Raw genomic sequence first — 23,842 nt, 5'->3', positions numbered from 1 at the left:
GTTCAAATAAGAGAGGGAATGTGGAAATGACTATATATTTCTTTACAGAGTCAGCACAGACTGACTGGATCCTGAAACACCAACCTTAGAAAACAAACCAAGGACTACACAGACTGAGACAACTGAAGGTTCTGTTGCTATTTATGATATTTATCAGATTCTTGATGGACAGAACCCTAATATTCCTATTGGTAAGGGCCCCCGATGTTTACCTCCTGGAAAGAAGATTCTACCTGTTTCCTGAGATAACTAAGAGAAGGAGTTGTGGAGACAGATCTAGATGAGATCCCCATTCCATCTGTGTGGTACTCAGTAGGGCTGTTCACAAATGCACCAGTCCTCCATCCTTGAAATTATCACTTGCTTTGGTTAACGAAATGGGAGCATAAATACTGGTGTCACCTCTGGACAGAAGCTTTAAAGGAATGTCTGATTCACCAGCTCCCTTGCCGCCTTCCTTGATGAGAGGAGAACGACGTATCTAAATGGTGCCTCCACCAGCCTAGGCCCCTAAGGGACTGTAGTAAGCACAAGCCCCCAGTGATCCCACAGCTCAGACAGTGTGACACACGCATAAACCGCTGTGGTGTGATGCCGTTCTGATTTTGCAGTCGCATCTAGCCTATCCTGACTGGTGTAATCATCACTAGCTATGTGTCCCCAAGTAAGTCATACAACTTCTTGCCATTTTCTCCATCTGTAAAAGGAGGGAAATAACGTCAACCTTACAGGGTCATTATTCGGTTACGCTAAGGGGATGCATCCAATGTGTTGAGCATACCACATGGCAGTAAGTGACAAGGCTTCTGTATAAACAAACATTATACCCCCAGGCAATACGAGGCTACAGGAGAAACAGACTGGTTCAGAGGAACAATGAAAATCCCAAATCCTCCACTTTCAAAATAACTTCATTTCTAAAAGTTTACTTGGCGGGTGGGGGACAGGAATCAGTGTTTTATAAAAGCTTTTGTCAGCTGGTATAAAGTGACAGTTCTAAAGGGGCCATGACTGACCAGCTACTGCTGTCGAGCAGGGCTAAGGCACTTAGGCTGTGCACAAAGCTTTACCCCATTTAGCTATATAGGCTCATGAGGCAAAACTTCAGAAGTAGAAAACGTTTTACTATAAAAAAGATCCCTAAGCTCAAGACCTCCAAGGTGTGAAAAGCCCTGGTAAGTATTACAGTAGCTGAATGAAAACCACCAATTTTTAGCTCCAATTTTTTGTTAATTTATTGGCAAGAATCGGGGACAAGGAAGAACAAGGGGATTAATTCTTGAGTTCCTTGTGTTATGTAATTAATATACATTATTCCACTCAATTCTCACAACAGGACTAAGAGGTAACTATTTGGGGTACATTACAGGGAAGTAAACAAGCGCAAGGGGATTATGTGAATTGCTCATGGGCAAAAAGTGATGATGATAAGTGATGGAGGTTTCCTTCAAGCCTGCTTCAAAGCTCACCCTGAGCCACTGTGAGTGTTTGAAAAGCTGCTCAGGAATAAAGAGTGAGGATGAGCCAGCAGACTAAGAATGTTCTTCTATGCCAAGTTCTTCATTTTGAGGAGCCCTACCTACCCACACAGAATAAAGCCAGCTGAAAAATTACGACTCCGCCCCACTATCTTAACATTTCATTAGGGGGCCCCTAATAAAAGGTTACTGGGGAAACATGTGTCATGGTTTTTCCCCCTCAGGAAAGAGAGAAAGCACCTATGTTCAGAACAGATAGTAACTGCATTTCTCAGAAGAATGAACTAATGTATTTTTTTTAAAAACTGTAGCTAGATTTGAACAGGCTAGACTTGGGATTCCCCCACTGAGAAAGCTAATTTTTTGCCAGCTGTAATAATAAGCAACTTGGGATGTTCCATTATGCATTTCTTCTGCTCATGCTCTAGCCAAGAATCTTATCAGCACCTCCCAACTCACGCATCTGATTGTCAAACACCATTTTTCCTCTCCTGGCTACTGAAGTATGACTACTTCTGACGATCAAAGCAAACAGAAAGAGAACTATAGGACCTCACTATTACTTTGGGATTTCGCATGCCATTTGACCCACAGACAACAATAACAAAAGATAGGAGGGATCCTGTCGCCATTCTGTATCCTGAATTTTGCCTGTTGTTGGATATTATACTCAGGGCATAAGACAAGCTTCCTGCTGGAATGGTACATTAACTAGTACCAGAATCATGTATCTGATGAAGCTGGGAAGGAAGGAGCAGTAGCAGCACTAGCAGTATTAGTACAAAAACTATCAAAACCCCTAGCCCCATCACATTACAATGACATTATTAAATCACCACCAACAATAATAAAGCTTCTGTTCAGAACTGAAGTAAAAGATCCAATTCCAATGCAGAAATAAGAGATGGAGGCCCATGGACAATTTTTTTCAGAACCCCAAAGAAGGAGAGGAAATAAAGTTCCAAATCCACAGCCAAAGAATATTACATTTTTCCCTCAAGATTGGAGCTTTTAATGGGTCCCTGGTCTGATGTCAGCTGGTTGCAGAGTTTTCAATCAACAAAAAGGAAAACACAGAGACTGTACAGAAAGCAAGTTTAAATAACAGTGCTCAGTTTCGTCTTTCTTTTAAGATGCCTAAAAAGAGTATTTTATTTTTGCTCAAGAACATATAAACAAAACAGAAAAACAAGTATAGGGGAATATAAAGTGCTTTGTTGGTAGCTAGATACATGGGAACAGGTGATAAGGTTAAAGCAGAGGGAGAAAAGTCAGAAAACACTCTGGTCATTTGGGAGAAAGATGTACAGTCCCTCAAGAGATTTTTTCTTCCTCAAAGAAAAGAGAACAGAGAAAGAGAAATTGCCTAGACCCAAAACAAATTCTACTTACAAAGACACACACACAAAAAAGCCTACCCAGGAAAGCCTACTTTTTTCATAAAAAGAAAAGCCTCCAACTCTGACACTTCCCATGGCTTAGGGTAGGGGAAAGGGAAAAAGCAAGTCAAGGCTTGCTTCTGGCATTCTTTTTTTTTTTTTTTTTTTAAAGGTGAGAGAAATTTTTTTTTTTAAAGATTTTATTTATTTATTTGAGAGAGAGACAGTGAGAGAGAACATGAGCGAGGAGAAGGTCAGAGGGAGAAGCATACTCCCCATGGAGCTGGGAGCCCGATGCGGGACTCGATCCCCAGACTCCAAGATCATGACCCGAGCCGAACCAACTGAGCCACCCAGGCGCCCTGCTTCTGGCATTCTTTAACTCTCCTTGCTCTGGACATCTTTGGTTCTTTCTCTTGGTAACCAATCCAGTTACTCTGACCTGAGCTTTTGTCCATTACTGAAATTTCCTTCACGGCTAAGGCACACTCTTGTAATAGTACTCAGAGTGCATAATGAGAGAGAGAGAGAAGACAGGGATGAGTACTGTGTGTGTGTGTGTGTGTGTGTGTGTGTAAGAGGAGTTATAAAACTCCATCTAACTATGCTCATTATCCTCTGACTCTTCTTCTTGAGTTTTATCAAAAATCTTCAGTGATTAAAAAACTCTAACAATTTAAGTCTTATTTTGCTGTTCTTTTTTCTTTTGCCTGAAGTGCAAAACATGTTCCAAAAGACGGAGATGTTTGTGAGCTCAATAAACATCGTTCTTTACTGATGATTATGAATTACATACAAAATCATCAGGCTTTCATGGAAATTAAATAAAATGATGATTGTAGGTTATAGCCTTTTCATATTCTGCAGGCATCTTTTTCTCAAAAAATTATCTTTTCTATACCCCAAGCAAGTAGTGATGAAGATAAACAAAAAGTTGGTACAACTTCTCAAATAAAAGCACCAATGCAAAAAAAGGGGGGCTGCTCTAAAATACTCTTTTAATTAGAAAGAAAAAAGCTGTGTACAAGAAACACAAAACGCTAAAAGAGAAATATAAAATAATAAAAGAAAAATCTAACCAAAACCCCTGTATTTAATGCTGTGCTACTTAAAAGCAATTTAGCTTATTACAAATGCTGTTTGCACAGCTTAGAATGAATATTTAAATAATGCAATCTGGATGCTAAACTAACACAGAAAAACACCAGAGGGGGAAAGAAGGTTATAAATGCACACAAATTTCTATCACCAGAAACATTCAATTTGACACCTGAGCTGCAAATTTAACGTTATACATTCCTAAATTTTCTAGATAAAATCTAACCAAAACTGCTTCCTTCCATAAACTATATAACCTTCCAAAGACGTACCTCTTGTATGTAATTATTTTTCTCCAAAATGGAAAGAGCAGCAGCTGCACATTCCAGTGTAGAAAGGCACCTATTAGTTGGTTGTGTCCGAATTACATACTGACTAGAAATGCTAGTTTTTAACTGCACCTGAAATGAAAACAGAATTAACAGGATGTAATTTTTGTTTTAAATGAAAATTATAAAGTCTGTGTTTTAAATAATAATCTCCTTCCAAAATTGCCAGCTGGGAAGTGTTAAATGTATTGGGGTACAGTCAATGGCTCAGTCAGGTAAATGTCCAACTCTTGATTTCAGCTCAGGTCCTGCTCTCAGGATCATGAGATCAAGCCCCAGGTCTGGCTCCATGCTCAGCAGGGTGTCTGCTGGAGAGTCTCTCTCTCCCTCTCCTTTTGTTCCTCCCTCCTACCCCACTAACACTTTCCCTCTTTCTCTGTCTCTGTCTCTCTCCCTGAAATAAATAAATAAATCTGTAAAAAAAAAAAAGAAAGAAAGAAAGAAATACTAAATGTATCAATATCTTCCATACATAACATCCTTTGGATATTGTTATTGTTAAATAGAAAAAGAGGATAGTTATACATATATATGACATTGAAAATATATACAGAATACATGCAAATCCCTATACATCGTAAGTACAAAGACAACCCTTTCTCAATGGGCACAAGCATGAAAAGACACCTCACAAAAGAAAATATAAAAAAGGCAAATAGGTACATGTAAAAGTGCTTAACATGACTGAACACAAATTAAAATCACAATAAGATAATATTTCACACTCCATAGAGAACAGTTAAAATCAAAAAGACTACCAACACCAAATGGAGAGAATATGAAGCAAAGGAAACTCATACATTGCAGTGGAAGTGAAAATAATTTAATCACTTTGGAGAACTGAGAGTTGGGGTTTTTTATTTTATTTTATGATTTAGTCTTCCAATATTTCTTAATATAAATTGACAGCTGTATGTCTGTGTGCGGTCAAGTAAGCATACACACACACACACACACACATTTTAGCTGAGTGAGACCTGAAAACTGACAGAGTCAGACATGAGAAAGGCAATAGAAAATCAAATGTCAACATTCTGGCCTTTTGATTCCTATTTTAATTAAATGAAACTCAAGTAATCTTACACTCATAAAACCATATTCCTAGCCCACACTCTACAGAATCACATTTCAAGATGCGTAGGTAGATGAGTATCTCAGTTTTTATTCATAAAATATGTTAGCATGTGGAATGAAGTAGTGGTGTCTAAGTGTTAACACACAGCAACTTAATAAAATCAGGTGTTCTCTCTCATTTTCTAACATCTCTGAAGTTCCATTAGTCTCTCATTTCTTTAAAGCACTAAAACTCCCTCATTCATGGAACCTTGTCCCGCAGTCCTCTTCTTTTAAGATTTTATTTATTTATTTGTCAGAGAGAGAGAACACAAATGGGGAAGCTGCAGAGAGAGGGAGAAGCAGACTCCGCTGAGCAGAGAGCCCAGTGCAGGACTCGACCCCAGAACCCAGGGATCACGACCTGAGCTGAGGGCAGACACTTCACCAACTAAACCCAGCCGCCTCTCTTCCTTTGTTTCTTATGCATCCCTGCCCCCATAATGAGAAAGAAATATGGTTCTTTTACTCTGAACGCATTTTATTCAAATAATTCTCTACAACTTGTATCCCTTCTATCTTCAGAAAGAGGAAGGAGGCAGGGCAAAAGGGGGAAGAAGGGGGAGAGAGGAAGGGAGAAAAGCAAAGTGGGCATCGTAAAAGATTTACTGTAGAATGTGTTTCATTTGGGGATAAATCCTTTAAAGCATATTTAATAATGTTTTAGAAATAATCATATTAAAATTATATTTCTATCAATGTAAAAGATGGAAAATAGAAGCAGAGAGGGAAAGAGATGGAAGAAAATGGTTCAGAAATGTGTAATGATAAAAAGAAAGCCTATGATTACATAACTGTAAGCATAATTCATGATGCTGATTAACTGTAATTACTAACAGCTTTGCTATGTCATCAGGTCAACCAGAAAACAGAGTACAGCCAGCTACTGCTTTCAGCACTCAAGTCCATCCCTAGAGAAATTGGTAATAAATATGTGATTACAACTAAAACTTCGGGAAAAATGCCTAATTCACAGTGAGTGTTGTTTATTGGAAAATACTTGATTTCTGTTTTGTTTTGCTTATAGATTTATTTGAGAAAGAGAACAGGAGGAAGGATCAGAGGGAGAGAGAATCTTAAGCTGACTCCACACTGATTGCAGAACCCGATGGAGGGCCCAATCTCACAACACTGAGATCCCAACATGAGCTGAAAATAAGAGTCTGAGGCTTAACCAACTGTGCCACCCAGGCACCCTTGGAATAGATTCAATTTTTTAAAAAGAAGTTGGTAAAAAAAATAAAATAAAAATAAAATAATATTTAAAAAATAAAAAAGAAGTTTGTTATTTCAGTGAGGAATTTTACTTTCTGCTGTGGCTCCAAGAGCTGTTTAAAATCTCAGAATTTGGAATTTACCAATGCTAGAAGACTTCAGAATGTCCTTCATAATCATCTCTCCAGGATTTATCCAGTAACCAGATCTACTAAAAGCATAAATAACTAATTTCTATCATATTATCAATATACATGTTATTAAAAGCATGTGAAGTGGATCTTCTCACAGGGTCTATTAAGCTTTTGTGCTGTATCACCTTCGTCAGTCTTGATTCAGTGAGCAAATGAGCAGGAACAAAAAGAAATCCTGTTGATCCATCTTCCTGAGAAGTCACAGGCATCATAATAAATAACTTGTCAGAAAGTGCCTTGTCTTAAAAGTTCAAGAAAATCCAAGGCAAAAATGACCATTTAAGAATAGAAAAAATTAATATGTTACTGAAGTATAAGGCTCTATTGAAAGACCAGGATTATTATATCAAACCTGACAAAAGCTAATCAATTAATCTCATTCAAATCATTTCAATGCTCAGTTCCTCCTCAGCTACAAAAATCACATAGATGGACCTGATGTTGTTGGATCCTATCTTTTAGCAATCAATCCTAAGATTATATATAATATATAGTATTAACCATAATTACATATCAGAACATAATTAATGAGTCATATAATTGTTATAATATTGATATATAATTATTATATAGGAATGCAATTTCCAAAGAATGCTTCAGTAATTTTGATATTTTTAGAAGCTGGATCTCTTTGGATTTAAGTAGTTTGACTGCTCTTGACATAACTTCTCTTATAGGAAAAGGAAAATCAATGGTTGGCTTAGAATCCTACTGGTACGGATTGTGAGCCTATAATACAACTCCCATTTTAGAAACAGCCAGCTTTTGCAGATCTTATTTCTAGAGTTAGCATTAGATCTTTTCCATTGATTCTCTGAACTGGCTAAAATTTGAAATCCTAGAAACTCTTTTGTTACAAGGCCTTTCTTTCTTCTTTTCCATCAAACCTTAAATATATATTTAATATACAAGAATACTAGGTAACAGTCTGATGACGACAACCACTGTTAGATCCCTTTAAAAAGGGTGGTTTCAAATGTCTCCTTCCTAGCATATCTTTAGCTGTTTGTGTCACAAGGGACAAGTCATTAAAAACCTGGGTGATGTGGCATGTACAGGAGGTTTAGTAATAGCTTTTAGGCCACAAAATAAGTAAATATCCAAGGAAAGAACATGCCATCTGTAAAATACAGATATTATGTATCTCTGCATAATACAACATAAGCATTTTTAAAATTATTTTCTATAACATAAATTGGTTAGTTCTTTTGCCAAACAAATAAATTAAGACCTCAAAATTAAAATTTTACTTTTTAATTAAAATTTTTTTTTTATTTTTAGATTTTATTTGACAGAGAGAAACACAATGAGAGAGGGAACACAAGCAAGGCAAGTGGGAGAGGGAGAAACAGGCTTCCTGCTATGCAGGGAGGCCGATGTAGGGCTCCATCCCAAGACCCTGGGATCACGACCCAAGCCAAAGGCAGCCACTCAATGACTGAACCTTCCAGGCACCCCCAAAATTAAAATTTTAATTCGTACCTCCAGGCCCCACAAATGTTATATTTTTATAATTTGATGGTGACTACTTGTTATCTGTACTCAGGCATTTTTTTTTTCTTAAAGATTTTATTTATTCATTTGACAGAGATTCCAAGCAGGCAGAGAGGCAGGTGGAGGTGGGGAAGCAGGCTCCCTGCTGAGCAGAGAGCCCGATGCTGGGCTCAATCCCAGGACCCTGAGATCATGACCTGAGCTGAAGGCAGAGGCTTTAACCCACTGAGCCACCCAGGTGCCCCTGTACTCAGGCATTTTAAGCCTAGTTTCATTACTATATAAAAGTATTGTGGTTTTCAATTATTAAGAATCACAATACTTTTAAGCACTTGACCAGTCTCCTTGTTACAGGTTTCTAGGAAAAGCAGTCTACTTTACAGTTGTTTCCTGAAACAACTCTAGTCTAGAAGAGGCCAAAATAAGCTCCCTTTCAGTAGCATCCTGAAGTCTTCACCACTGGAGGACACACAAAACAATCCCTCCTTGCTTCAGCAGCCTTTCTTCCATGACCTTCCACAAGCAAGATTCATCATCTGAGCCTGCATTGCAAGCGAACCTCTGAGGGAGAGGCACTGAATCTTTTCTCCTCGCCTCAATCTTTCAATCCCCTTCATTCCTTTCATTCCCTCGGCTTAATTCAACAGTGTGATTTAATAGTGGTAAGAGTTTAACTTTGGCATCAGACAGTTGCCAGTTCTAACACAGACTTAGCCACTTATGTTCAAACTTTCATGTACTCACTGGACAGTAAGTGCCCTTCTAAATAATACGCACGTATTGTCACTTTCCATACTCACAGAAAGCCTATGAAGTCAGTCCTGTTATGATCTCCATTGTCCTGAGCACAAAACGAAAGCACAGAGGGTGTAGGAACTAACTCAAGGTTCTAAAATCAGGCATGAGCCCTTAAAGTCCTATTCAAGAGCCGAACTCCATCACCAAGCTAATAATTAAAGGTTAAGGCAAACCTCAACACGTGAAACAAATAAAAACAAAGCTATTCCTGTGGAAAGCAAGACTGAGGCACCTCTCAAGAACTTTAGGGTTCTTCTGATCATGGTTTGAAAATAATGATATAAAAGGAAGAGTCTTCTCCTATACAAGCATGAAAGTAACTCATAAATATCAGCGTCCATGCCTTGTTCCAACCCTGCCACACTCTGAAGCCTGCAAAATTCTTTACTTTTTTTAAAATTTAAATTCAATTATCCAACATATAGTACATCATTAGTTTCAGATGTAGTGTTCAATAATTCATTAGCTGCATAAAATACCCAGTGCTCATTGAATTCCAGGACTAATATTGAAACTCAGAAAATTTGATGAAAATAAAACTGAAATGGGCATTAGCTACAGATGAAATGGTAATATTAGTGTTATTTCCTAAATAGATGATTGTTCAAGTTATTTTTTTTTTCTCAGCTGGCCTGAGAAACATTATTGCACAACAGAAATTCTATGGGAAAACCTATTTCCAAAATTACAAACAAAACAAAACAAAACTAAACAACACTGTATAACAGATGTAGCTTAAATTGTAGCACTTTGTTATACATCAAAATGAGAAATAAAGTTATGTGCTGATTCTTCAAAATGCAAAAACTTTAAGGTTAAAAAATGCAAATACACAATTTATAAGCCTAAAAATTAAGCCCTTAGAAACTTCAATTTTAAGCAACTCTAAATAATGATAAAAAATTAAAATTCTCTTGAGTGAAATATTTAGCCAAATATCTTGATGACTGGTTCATCTTGTTAATAAAAATATTTAATCTACCACTCTCTTTCACAAAACTCCCAGTTTAGTCATATCTGAAGTCACTGGAAACTGTGTGTATGTAAATATATCCAGAAGCAAAGTACAAACACAAAGATTAATGGAACCATAGAGTTGGAAGTAATCTTTAGATCTCCTTATTCTTAGGCATGATTATTCTTTTAAAATTTCTGAATTCACAGAATTATCCTAAAGTTTAAAACAATACTGAAATATAATAATCTCTCATAATTAAGTAAAACAAAATTTTATTTGAAATGTTAAGCATCTTCTTCAAAAAAAAATTAGTGGGGGCATGAAAACAAAAAATTCGTTAAGATTATTGGTGATGGGGACACCTGGGTGGCTCAGTCGGTTAAGCGTCTGCCTTCAGCCCAGGTCATGATCTCAGGGTCCTGGGATGGAGCACTGCATCAGGCTCCTTGCTCAGCAGGGAGCCTGCTTCTCCCTCAGCCTGCCACTCCTCTGGCTTATGCTCTCTCTGACAAATAAATTTAAAAAAAAAAAAAAAACTTAAAAAAAAAAGATAATTGGAGATAATTTTAGAGTGATTTTAGTAAATTAATAGAATTTTATGCTACACAGCAATGCCAGGAAAGAATGTCACTATCTATTTTTTCCAACAACAGTTACTAAAGACAAGTCTCTGCTGAACACATGCTATAGAAATTAACTTTTGTGATAATCCACTGAAACTCAAAATGTCCAACTTAAATACACTTACAGATATGCATTCTTTCATATCCGGTTTCTATCAGTTTATATCCTTTATCAAGAAACTTACATTAGAAACTTACTCAGGATGTGAGAAACTGACGAACTTGTTTTACCTAAACAATAATCAATTTTAAAATACCTTGCTAGTCAAACATTTTTCACCAAAGATAAACTTCATTTAACAATTAGCAGTTCTATCCATTTCAAAAGCCATCACAGCTTCATAAATGGCTATAGAAAAATGAGTCACAGGGGTGCCTGGGTGGCTCAGTGGGTTGGGCCTCTGCCTTTGGCTCAGGTCATGATCTCAGGGTCCTAGGATTGAGCCCCACATCGGGCTCTCTGCTCAGCAGGGAGCCTGCTTCTCATCTCTCTCTTCCTGCCTCTCTGCCTACTTGTGATTTCTCTCTGTCAAATAAATAAATAAAATCTTAAAAAAAAAAAAAGAAAAATGAGTTATAAATTAGCTGAGGTGTGAAATAAAGCACATATTAGACTATTACTTCATAAGTTGGTTTGTCACACAAGACGTACATTTTAAAATTTAGTGAGCGAAATGGTGCATTTTACTGATTAAAAACATTTATTTCATCTGTAACTGTGAATTAAAATAGTGTATATGAATTGCAGGGTGGAAGGCACAACTAAAAGCATGAGATGGGGATTTAGACACACCTAAATTTAAATCTACATAATAGCTGTATGACCTCCGACAAGTTTTTCCAACTCTCAGAGCCTAAAACTTTAACAACCTCAGGGGACGCCTGTGCTTTAAGGAGCTAGTCTCTACAAAGTGTTTAGCAACGTCACCCTACAGTAAGCAGTCCCTACAGGCCAAGAGGGTGAGGAGGATGGTTTTACTGATGTGGTGGTGAGTCACAATGCTTTCTCCATACTTGAATGAATAGGCCTGAAGCTCTCCCATTTACCGCAATACAGCCAGATGAACAGCCTGGCCAAGGGTGTAGAATGAGTTGTGAGTTAGGACAGAGCCAGAAGTCAACTTCTACAGGATGGAAGAAGAAAAGCTAGGAAGTAGATAAAGAAAAAGCAGTCTTAGACACAGAAGAAAGAAGAAGAAGAAAAGAGAGATTTCGCTGAATGCTGTTAAAGAACAAGTCATTTTGCCATGTAAATAAAATATTCCTAATAAGAATCCTGTTTAAAAAAAACAAAACAACTTGGTTTTTACTCTTTCAACTTTGAAGTATATGATCTGACCATCATTAACAGTGCCATCATCAGCAAAATAATTAGATCTTGTACCCATATCTTTAGATATTTCTTTAAAACATTCCCACACAATACTATATAAATAAAAAACCAATAATTTATAAAGATGTTTGAAAATCACTTTTTAAAAGAAAAAATGTTCATTTCTTGCATGAACTTGCAAGACTGTTTTATCTGCCTAATGCTTTCTGCTATTTTCTCATCTTCCTTTACCTCTTCATGTGTGTGTGACTTATGTGTGATGTTTAATTGACTTTATTACAGTGCAGACAGACATAAAAAAGAGTTGGTTAACAACAGGTTGCTATGTTCCTGTGAATAATACAGAGTACAAGATACCTAAATAGTAAGAAATGACGGGTTGCAGAATATCAGAACTTCTAAGACCTGGGTATATTTATAACTAATTATTTAGCTTTTTGTGTACCACTGGACCAAATATGTAGAATTTTAAATATCTATAAAACACTGTCTCAATTACAGTCTATATTTTATTGAGCAACATGGCAAAAACTAACTAAAAGGAGACATACACAGCATTCACAGGATGGAAAACTAAATACTTGAGAGATGTTAATTCTCAAAATCTGACTTACAAGTGAATGGAATCTCAGTAGAAATCTGAAGAGGTTTTTCATAAAGTATGACTTCGTAAAGCTGATTCTGTAAAGCAACATTAATTAACAGGGTGGAGGGGGCACAGAGATGTATAAAAAAATGGAAAAGAACTAGAAAGCCTAGACCAAGATTCTCACATAGGTACACAGGTGATAGATGACAGAGGGGGCACCCCAGCACAGTGAGTTTTATTCTGGCATCTTCAGTGAGTGGCGCTGGGACAATATATGTGCAATAATCCAGGCAGCCATATGGGAGAAAAAAATGAAATTAGATTCATAGCTCACACCAAACAGAAAAATCAATTACAGGTAGATTAAATACAAATGTAAAAGATGAAACTGCAAACTTTTAGAAGAACATAAGAGAATATGAGGGAGAGGTAAGAATGAATGTTGTAGCACAAAAAAAAAAACCACTAACCATGAAAAAGAAGGATGGAGAAATCCAACGACATTAAAATATAAAATTCCATTTACCAAGACACAGTATAAAAAGAGAGAAAGGACAATATATTCGCAATATATACAACTGCCAAATGGCTCAGATCCAGAATACATAAGAACTCCTAGAAACCAATAAGAAAAAGTCAAAAAGCTGAAAGAAAAATGGCTAAGAGATGTTATTACACAATTCAACAAAGAGAAGATCTAATGGCCAATAAATATAATAAAAGTGTGTTAAACCACATAAATAAACACAAGAATTAAAACAAAATGAGAAGCTACTACACACTCATCAGATGGGCAAAAAATTTAGAACACTGAAATTACCAAATGTTAGATCAACAGCCATACATTGCTGGTGGGAGCATAAACAGTTACAATCACTTTATAACAATTTGGTTCAATCTAGTAAAATTGAAATTATACTTAAGCCATGATCCATCTAGTTCATTTCTAGGTATATACTGGGTGGGATTCTCACATACATGCATCATGCCCTGTGCACAAGAACATTCACAGCAGCTCTGATCATAACAGCTCCAAGCTGAAAACAACCCCAATGTCTACCAACAACAGAACACACAGTAATATATCCACATAATGGGATTTTGTACAGCAACGAAAATGAGCAAAGTATGGGTATGAACAATAACACCGATGAGTCTTAAACATATAATAGTGAGGAAATACAATATACAAGAAAGCATACATCATATGGTTTGGCTTCTAAACAGTTAAAAAATTAGGCAAAACTATAACATTTAGGAATACATACATATATATATAAATACGAAACAAAGAAGTAATTATAATAGAGGTCATGATACTGTTACTTCTGGAGGTAAGAAAGAAGGTAGTGACATGTGGTAGAATGGGGGACCACACCTTCTCAGGTGCCAATAACACCTTAAATCTATTTCTTGATTTAAATGGTGGTTTTATGAGAATTAAGTATTTCTTGCCTGTAAACATGTTTTATGAACATTTGAAAATAAAACATGTTATTAAAAATTCTCACAATAAGCATTAGTTCAATAAATACTCCTCCCTTACTATTAGAAGTCTTCTCTGCTGTACAAAACACTAAAATCAAACTAGAAAACAGAATAGCTGTTAGTAATTAGCTGTGCGACCTCAGGGAGGTTACTTACTTTTCAGGGTCTCACTTCCCTAATAAATAAAATAATTGATTCAAATCTCTCTCTTAGAGTCAAGTTCTAAAATTCTTGGATTCCCATTATCTCCCATCACTTGAGTAAATACTGTGAAAGCCCAGATTAAACCTCACGTATATTTCCATTCTTCACTGAACAGGCAAAGTGGAAAAAGTTGCAGAGGCAATATCAAATAGATACACACACAGACATATTACTATTTCACTTTTATTTAAAGACCGATAAGCAGGCAAATGGTGACCCTGAATCACTATCTTCCTGTCAGCCTAACAGAGTGCTAGGGATATAAAGACCTGCCGATTGATAAATAAGTTTTTGAAACTCAAATAGGCAATAACTATCCTGTCTGAGAGCTGAAAAAAGTGCTGGAGAGGAATACAATTTGCGTCTAGTGTGTCGCCCTGTGGAATTTAATTTTATGAAGACTGCTGTCCATGCAAGTGTCGTCAACATCCTGAGATGTGCCATGATGCCTATACTTGTTCTGTTAATAAAGTCTCTTAGACTATTTCAGAGAGCTAGTGAAATCCAAAAAGTGAACTCATATTTCTTCAATGAATCCATCCCAACACAATCTGGACACTATGTGATAGTCATTAATGATATAGTATCAAGACAAAATGGCATCATTCTATCAACATTGTAGTTTGAAAAATATGTCTGTAAGTGTTAGATACTGAGTTTGACAAATGAATTCATGTTTAGAGACATGTATAAAGCTGAAGAATCCCCACCCCAAAAAGTGGTGGAACCATGGTAACTGCTAGGGAGAATGAGAAGAATAGGGGAAAAGAATAGGAAGTAAAGTATTCTTATCAAACAGGGATTTCATTACTATTCAGTAAGAAAAGAATTCTGATTCCAAATTAAAACTGAATTTTCCCAAAGCCCATCATTCATCTTATCAAGTGATTTAAGAGAAAATTTTATTAGATGGTTAATCAAAACAATGGCATGTCAATTCCACATGTCTTTGTGGAAAGCATTAGTTACAAAAAATGTATCGCTATGATGATATGCAATATTTTAACAAATTGTGGTTTACTATGTTGTTTTTCACCATATGCTTAATGAAAGCTTCTCTTGTAGTTTAACTTACTATTATCTTATTAAGATTCCCATCACTTCCTTAATCCATATAAAGGCTGTCTGTGTATATTTAATTTATGGCAATATCTAGAACCCAACTCTATCTATAGTAATTAGTTCTTTTTCTACTAGAAAAGGTCAACATTTTAAGCCAGGGACACAGACACACAAAGTCTGTGCCACTGCTAGCACAACTTCTAATTTTTAAATAACCTTCTCTCCAATGATAGCACTCACTTCCGAGTCACCATCATTTCTAGATCGAATCTCTGCAGATGGCAATCTGGACACCTTGCTTCCACTTTAGTCTTCCTGTAAGTCATTCTCTATGTGACGGTCAAGTAAGCGATTCTTTAAATAAATAAGCAGAGCACATTATTACTCCAATTAAAATCCTTAGCTGGCCACAAGTAAAATCCTTCACATGGGCTATAAATCACCCATGTCATCAACACTACCCTCTCCCACCTCTGTCACTATATACCACCCAGACCAAGTACGGAAACTTCTTTACCCTTCTCTTTGCTTGCCTACCTGCTACTTGTCCTTCACTTCTCAAATGCTAGAGAGGTCTTCAGGAATCTCCAGCTTCAATCAAACCCCTATTTTAAAGCACTCTTCCACAGAATTTAATACTTTAATTTGCAATTATTTACTGATCCCAGCTGCTATTTGTTTACCCACAATGGAAGCTCCATTAGGATATGGACTGTCTACTTGACTTACCACTGTATTTTAATGTCAAGAACTGCACCCATCCCAGTGGCTAATATTTAATAAATAGGGGTGAATTAAGAACACTGATCACCATCATTAGGAAAAAATACAAGGTATAGCTGTCTATTCAAACCCAGAAGTGAATGCATAGATTAAGGAGGGTTTGTGAGTTTACTAGTGAAGCAGATGTGGAAATGAGAAATAGACAATAAAGATCCATATAAAGAGATTAGGGATTTGTGTCTGATTTAAACTTATGAAGTTGATGAACAACTACTTTAGCCAATTATTAACTTATTAATTTTTACATAGGAAAGCTGGAATTGGAAAGCAAATACTATTAATCATAGTTTATCTCTTTTGAGGGAATTTAGTAAGTTTATAAGGCAAGGAGAGCCTACTGATGACACATAAATCCTACAAGAACTAGAAATCCAGCCAAGTGTTCTTACTGTAAAAAAAAAAAAAAAAAGGAATACACCTCCATTTAAGCTGAGAAATCTCTAGAAAGTGCTTAGATTTTATGAACCAAGTGTGAACTGTTTTAGTTATAAAATGTATAGTGCTTATCCAATCTTCTTGGAATATTAAAAGGATCACTTTCTTTTATTCTATGCATTCTAATATCACTTTCTATAACGCAAAATCTAAATAATTTCAGGGATCTAAAATCTAAATCTAAATAATTTTATCCCCTTTTGGGATAAAGGAAAAATTCAACCAGAGTAAACTCAGCATGTTATTGAAATCTACATCAAGAACATAAATAAATTATCTCTTCTAAACAATTTGCTTTAATTCAAAGTGACATTTTCAGAGCACTCTTTTGGGGAAAAAAATTCTAAAGGGAATAAATGTCACGTAATTTTTTAATTGTACAATCAAAGAAGGAAAATAGATGTCAGAAAAACTTTTTCTACAACTGTTGTATTTGTCTAATCACATATATATGCACGCACACTCACATATATTTATTCTACCATAAATAGCCACAGAATTTAAATTCTACTCCTTTAAAATTATAATGTTTATATTCTTTACCCTAACTTTTCAAAGTAACACATTTTCATTTGGTTATAGGTTATTTTTAAAAATTCTAATAGTGAAAAAGCATCATGCAAACTTCTGTTGTACAACTTAAACTTTTACTCAGTGTGAGTGGTTTTTGGAATTGTTTAATAACACTACATAGCAGTGGATACTAGAGTACTCTATCTGTAACAACAGAGCATATATTAGTAGTCTTTTGAGTACTCAAAAGTCATCATTAGTCCTAAATTTAGCTATACATTATACCAGTATAGAAAACACTAACCCAAATTTGGATGCATTAAAATTCTGATGAAAGATGATGATGCTTAACTGAAAGTCTGAAAAGAAAATACTAGGTCTAATGACTTTCAATAACAAGTATCTCTAGTATTTAGTCTGACATTAGAGTTTAATAGGATAGCATGTAACTCAAGCTCACAATGTTTATTAGCAACACATCAGAAAAATTTTGCATTTGGGCCTCCTTTCTGTAATCATCAATGTCTTTTCTAAATATAAAAAATAACATGTTCATTATAATAGACATATGAGATTTAGAAATGCATAATAAAAAAGTGAAGGTACCTTGTAATTTCACTACCCAGAGACAATGACTATTTACTATATAGTATTTATTCTTCCAACATCTTAATTTTAATATATAATTATGAAATTTTTAATATCTGTAAGAGGAAATAATATTTGAGTTATGAAGTATAAGACTTAAATTAATATCCCTGGATCTTCTAATTAATCTTTAAGAAACATAGTAAAACCGAAATGACTGACAGTCCCAGGACCCTCCCTGCTCTCAGTATGCTCCACACAGTCACCGAAATACAGACAGACAGACTGATGGATACAGAGAAAAATCCACACAACCATCTCACTTAAAAATGTTCACAGTAAAAGAGCAGAAGTTCTCCTAACCAACTTGACCTCCAGCACTCTAAATTTTTTATCATTCTCTTCTTTTTAGGCATCCTAAATAAGACATTTCTCAACTTTGCCTACTTTCAAGCTTTATAGAAAAGATAATCTTTCTTCTATGACTCGTCTTTTTAAGAATATTCTAATTCGGGGGAGCCTGGGTGGCCCAGTGGGTTAAAGCCTCTGCCCAGGACCCTGGGATCAAGCCCCACATTGGGCTCTTGCTCAGCAGGGAGCCTGCTTCCTCCTCTCTCTCTGCCTGCCTTTCTGCCTACTTGTGATCTCTGTCTGTCAAATAAATAAATAAAATCTTAAAAAAAAAAGAATATTCTAATTCAGGGATTCATCCATATTGATTCCTACAGCTGTCATTCTCTCACTCTTTCTGTCTGACAGCAACCCTGTTTGCAGATCTGTCACAATTTATGTATTCACTGAAACATAAGAGTTATTTAAAGTTATTTGCTAAAAAAAAAAAAAGTTATTTGCTATTATAAAAAATAATAAAAATCCATGTGTCCTAGTATAGAAGCCTTCCCCAGGGTACACATGTAGGAGTAAAGCTCCTCCAACAAAGTGTTGGGTTATACTTTCTGCATTAAACAATGACAAATGTGCTCCAAAGTAGGTCTACTTTATACACCCTTCAGCAGAGAATAAAAGTTCCATTTGCTCCATATCATCACCAACATTTGAAATTATCAGATATTTTGAAATGTGTATCAATCTAGTGGGTATAAAATAATTTTTCATTGTGGGTATTTTGTATTTCTTCTTTCTTCTACTTAGTGTATCAGTTTAAAAAGCTCTCCTATATCCTTTACCTTCACTCCAATGAGGCTGAGAACTTTATTATGCATTTTACAAATGAAGAAAGGTCGATATATGCCCTTTTTTAATTAAAAGAAAGTTTTGGAAAGTCCCAACAGAAATATATGTATATAGGAGACTTAGAGATCTCTGAAGGGGAAAAAATAGAGAGAAAGAGAGATTTATACAAATATATCTAAAAGGAAAAAATGGCACAAGCTTGATCTAGAAATAGAACTTGAGAATTATAAGAAGGGAATAATTATGGGTAGCTGATCAAACTATTTGGGGAGCTCATGTAGGATACCAATCAGAGATTTTCAGCTACCACCAATGGTGAATGATTTGCTGGTGACTGTGGTCAGACACTAATAGGCAGGAGAAGGAACCAGTGGAACAAAGGTGATCATTATTAAAAATGACCTCATTCTGAACCTCACGCTACTAGAGGAATCTCGATTTACTACTTGCCTGTTGCACCATGAAGACAGGCTATCCTATACCTCTTAGCATGCTCACAACTTGATATTATCTTGAAATAATAAATTTGTAAATGTTTTTGGAAAGATATCCATGTGAAATAGAAGGTTGGGAATAAGCAGCTCTAATCCTAGGATCCCTAAGTACATCTTCGTGACTCTGGCTAAGCCATAAAACTTCTCACTGTCCTTCATCTGTTGTGCCTGCTAGAGTCATAAGATCAAATGAAAATGAGTCTGGCAAAGCATTCTGTGAAATGTGAAATGCTTTATAAATGGAAAGAGTTAATATTATTAATGCTGCTAATGTTGAAAGTTGTGCATCTATGTTGAGCAATTTTTAATTTTAAAAGTCAGAAAGTTGATTAAAGCTGCAAGTAAAATAGAGAAGTTTAAAAATTTTTAAGACACCTTGGGGCACCTGGGTGGCTAAGTGGGTTAAGCCTCTGCCTTTGGCTCGGGTTGTGATCTCAGGGTCCTGGGGTCGAGCCCCACTTCTGGCTCTCTGCTTGGCAGGGAGCCTGCTTTCCCCTCTCTCTCTTTTCCTGCCTCTCTGCCTACTTGTGATCTCTGTCTGTCAAATAAATAAATAAAATCTTAAAAAAAAAAAAAAAGGTCGAACACCCTAAAAACATATACTTAAAACGGTTAAGATAGTAAATGCTGTTATGTGTATTTCAACACTATAAACAATGGAAAGGATCTTTCCAGTATATAGCGCCAGGCATTAATCCCCAAATGGCATTAAAAAGTCCTCCCCAATCCAGGCCCTATCCTAATCTCTGGCATCTTTTCTTGCCATTTTGTTATGTGTACCTCATTTTCCAAGGACCCTGATCTGCCTGTGGTTCCTTATAATGCACAAGGCTCTTTCTCTTCTCTGACACTCTATCCCCACTTTCCTCTCTTCCTAGCAATGTCCTTCCGCCTGCCGCTCTTCCCCTGGGTAACTCCTGATACCTTCTTTAGGTGGGTAACATCACTCCTAGAAGAAACATTCCATCATTATTTCCCCTGCTGGAATACATATTCTTCTTCTTCTCCCAAAATACCTACTACCATTGTTCTTGGAGCACTGCATTGAAATTATATTTATGTACTTGTCTCTTCCAACTCAGCTGTGCTCCTTAAGAAAAGATAACTTGCTCTCTCCTCATCTTGTGTTTATGATGCCTAACAAAGGACCTGGTACCTAAAAAATGTTGAATATAACTACTGCTTTATAAATAGATGTACAAGCAAACAAGCAGACAAGCCAACCAGTCACAGCCCCTTCCCAGGACGGACAGGAGCCTTGCCTTATAATTTTTTCTATACTTTTTTCTCACCACTGAGGAAAGAACCCTGGAATAGGAACTCACCAACTGACACAAAAATGCCTAACACTTAAGAAAAATAAAGAAGTGGTTTCTATACTGGGATACTTAGTGACAGTTATGAAAAAAAATTATATGATAGCAGAGCTCTTCAGAAGTGCTCAGAATCATAAAATACTACATGACTCCAGATATATTTTGTCTCTGTTATGGGACTTACTATAAAAAGTAAGAAAAGGCCAAGGAATCTGGACCCCTTGAAAACCACTCAGTAAATATTAAAATGTAACCCCAGCAAGGGGATTTGCTTACAATTTAGCATGACAGAAAAAGAACTTAAGTAAAAGTGCTCAATTTCTTTTTCTTTTTTTTTTTTTTAAAGATTTTATTTATTTATTTTACAGACAGAGATCACAAGTAGGCAGAAAGGCAGACAGAGAGAGAGGAGGAAGCAGGCTCCCCGCAGAGCAGAGAGCCCGATGTGGGGCTCGATCCCAGGACCCTGAGATCATGACCTGAGCTAAAGGCAGAGGCTTTAACCCACTGAGCCACCCAGGCGCCCCAAAAGTGCTCAATTTCAAGAAAAGACAAGAACTGCTTCACATAGCAGTGCTGCATTCAATGATATACCAGAGTTTACATTTTATGTCCAAATTTTTATTTGCTTTTGACGAGGCTACTGTGCATGAACACAAAAACGGGAAAAAACTCATGTGAATTTGGATAAGAGATTGGTGAAATCACGACTCCTGTGACTTCCTGACATTTCATTCATTTTTTAAATAAATCCTTAACAGGAAAACTGGGAGATGTTCAAAACTATAGAACAATGATGGTAAACAAATTACCTAGCTGAACTGGGAAACAACTTCCCATTAATTAAAAACACGTACAAATGGAACAGTGTCTTTCTTCATTATTCTCCTAACTCATCTGCCTTGCCCTCAGTCCTCAGCTATTACACTCCATCACTCACAAGAGGCTAGTAAGGACTAAACAAGGTGAAGTGGACAAATAAACAGCACAGATTTCTTCATCCTTAAGGTTCTCTAAAGTCTAGCAAATAATAACTCCATCTGAGAGTAATACTGTTTTCCTATTTTTGAAAAAATAATTATTAATTGGTAATATCTTTCAGACTTTTGGTTACATCTGGACTTCTAAATGTGTAAGATGTGTTATGAATGAGAAAATAATTCCATTTTTAAAATAATTACTCAGAAAAACAAAACAAGTATCCATACTTCCTGGAAATCTTACAATGGATCCATGTTAAAATAGTATTTGAAATAAGAGCAACAAAAGGGTGTCCCTGGGTGGCTCAGTGGTTTAAGCCTCTATCTTCAGCTCAAGTCATGGTCTCAGGGTCCTGGAATCAAGTCCCATATCAGGCTCTCTGCTCAGCGGGGAGCCTGCTTCCCCCACCCCACGCCTGCCTCTCTGCCGACTTGTGATCTCTTTCTTTCTGTCAAATAAATAAATAAAATCTTAAGAAAAAAAAAGAGTGACAAAAGGTTTCTTATATACTTTTCTGCCCATATTTCAGATTAACAAACCATACATCATTATTTTTTAAAAGGTTTAAAAAAAAAAGTATTTATTTGAACAGAGGTCACAAGTAGGCAGAGAGGCAGGCAGAGAGAGAGGGAGAGGGAAGCAGGCTCCCTGCTGAGCAGAGAGCCCGATGCGGGGCTCAATCCCAGGACCCTGAGATCATGACCCAAGCTGAAGGCAGCAGCTTAACCCACTGAGCCACCCAGGCGCCCCATACATCATTATTTTATACAGCATCATAATTTTAAAAATTAATGATTAGCAGCGATGTAAAATAATCTCCCTGAGGATGATGGAAAAGATGGAGCTGACCAAAGTAACTTTGGAAAATGGTATTTTAACTTGATAACATTAGGTTAAAGACAAAAAAGAATTGCACAGAAACACAGTATTCTGGTTGGTAAATGTATTTCTTATGAGGAAAAGAGTCAATAATCATGAAACTATTCGACCTATGTAATTTTTGAACAAATAAATGAAATGTAGATAATGAGAGCCAGGCTTCTCAAGGTCAGAGAAAGAATTTATATATGAGTAAGGGGAAAAGGCAGGAATTAATCTCATGGTACGGGATTAGAGTTGGAGACAGCACTATGAACTCATCTGCTTTAATACACATGCAGACAGCTACATACAGAAATAATGAGAGAAGTGCATAGACATGAGTTACTATACATAGGTATCTTTTCTGGGGCTGTTAACTGAGAGGGCCCAGAAAACCGACACCCCAGTTGCAGCAAGCATACCTATAGACCATGGCATGGTTCCTTAATATAATTTATCAACAGCAAGAGCCAGGGATCCTAGGAGAAAGGGCTGAGCTAGAGAAATTTTAGGACTGGGGAAGGAAAGTACCTTCTAGTGACAGAAAGTAAGGAAGTGCCTAAGAAAAGACAGAGAGGAAAAAAAGAGAGAATGAGTCATGTCAAAAGACACAAGAACTAACAAGAAAGAACTTGTAATGGCCAAAGCTGAAACACTGTGAGCAACAAAACAACAAATATAACAACAAAATGAGAGAGAAGGGAAGACCTGTAGATACCATCCTACAGAATATACCAAATAATGTATTTAGATATTCTTTCCAGGAGGCAGAGCTTAATTTCCCTCCCCTTGAACCTAAACTGCACTCAGTGATTCACTTCCAATGAGCAGGCAACAGAAATGGAAAGAGGGGCACCTGGGTGGCTCAGCCCTTAAGCATCTGCCTTTGGTTCAGGTCATGATCGCAGCATATTGGGATGGAGTCCCACATCGGGATACCTGCTCAGCGGAGAACCTGCTTCTCCCTCTCCCATCCCCCCTGCTTGTGTTTGCCTCTCTCACTGTCAAATAAATAAATAAAATTAAAAAAAAAAAAAAGAAATGGAAAAAGAGTGACTTGACAGGTGAGAAAGATGGCAGACACCACAATAAGTAAGCAAGTCATCTAGGTTAACACCATCACTGACTGACAAGTATGCCCTGATATAAAACAGAAAGGTACTCCACCTTTATTGTGGTATCAAAATCCATAATGATGCTATCTATAACTCTGAGAAGACATCAGATAACCCCAAACCGAGCATGCCTGACCAGGACTTTTCAAAAGAGTCAATCTCACAAAAACAAAAACTACCAATGAATTGAATTACCTGTGACCATGA

General features: G+C 36.5%; 1 protein-coding gene across 2 annotated transcripts in view; it reads right to left on the bottom strand.

The window, feature by feature from the left end:
- The window catches only part of DTWD2 (DTW domain containing 2), a 101,361-nt gene that overhangs the window by 5,302 nt on the left and 72,217 nt on the right, over positions 1-23,842 (bottom strand). Inside the window, exon 5 of one of the 2 annotated variants that reach the window (XM_059416080.1) lies at positions 4,228-4,356. The exons of the other annotated variant lie outside the window; for it this stretch is intronic. Within the exon in view, the coding sequence (XP_059272063.1) occupies positions 4,228-4,356 (129 nt within the window). The remainder of the gene's footprint in view (positions 1-4,227; positions 4,357-23,842) is intronic. 2 annotated transcript variants of the gene reach the window in all.

The sequence above is a fragment of the Mustela nigripes genome, chromosome 12 (genome assembly GCF_022355385.1).
Source record: "Mustela nigripes isolate SB6536 chromosome 12, MUSNIG.SB6536, whole genome shotgun sequence".
In the NCBI taxonomy this organism is placed as follows: Eukaryota; Metazoa; Chordata; class Mammalia; order Carnivora; family Mustelidae; genus Mustela; species Mustela nigripes.
The sequence above is the reverse complement of the archived record's forward strand: the minus strand, read 5'-3'. Positions and strand labels throughout refer to the sequence as shown.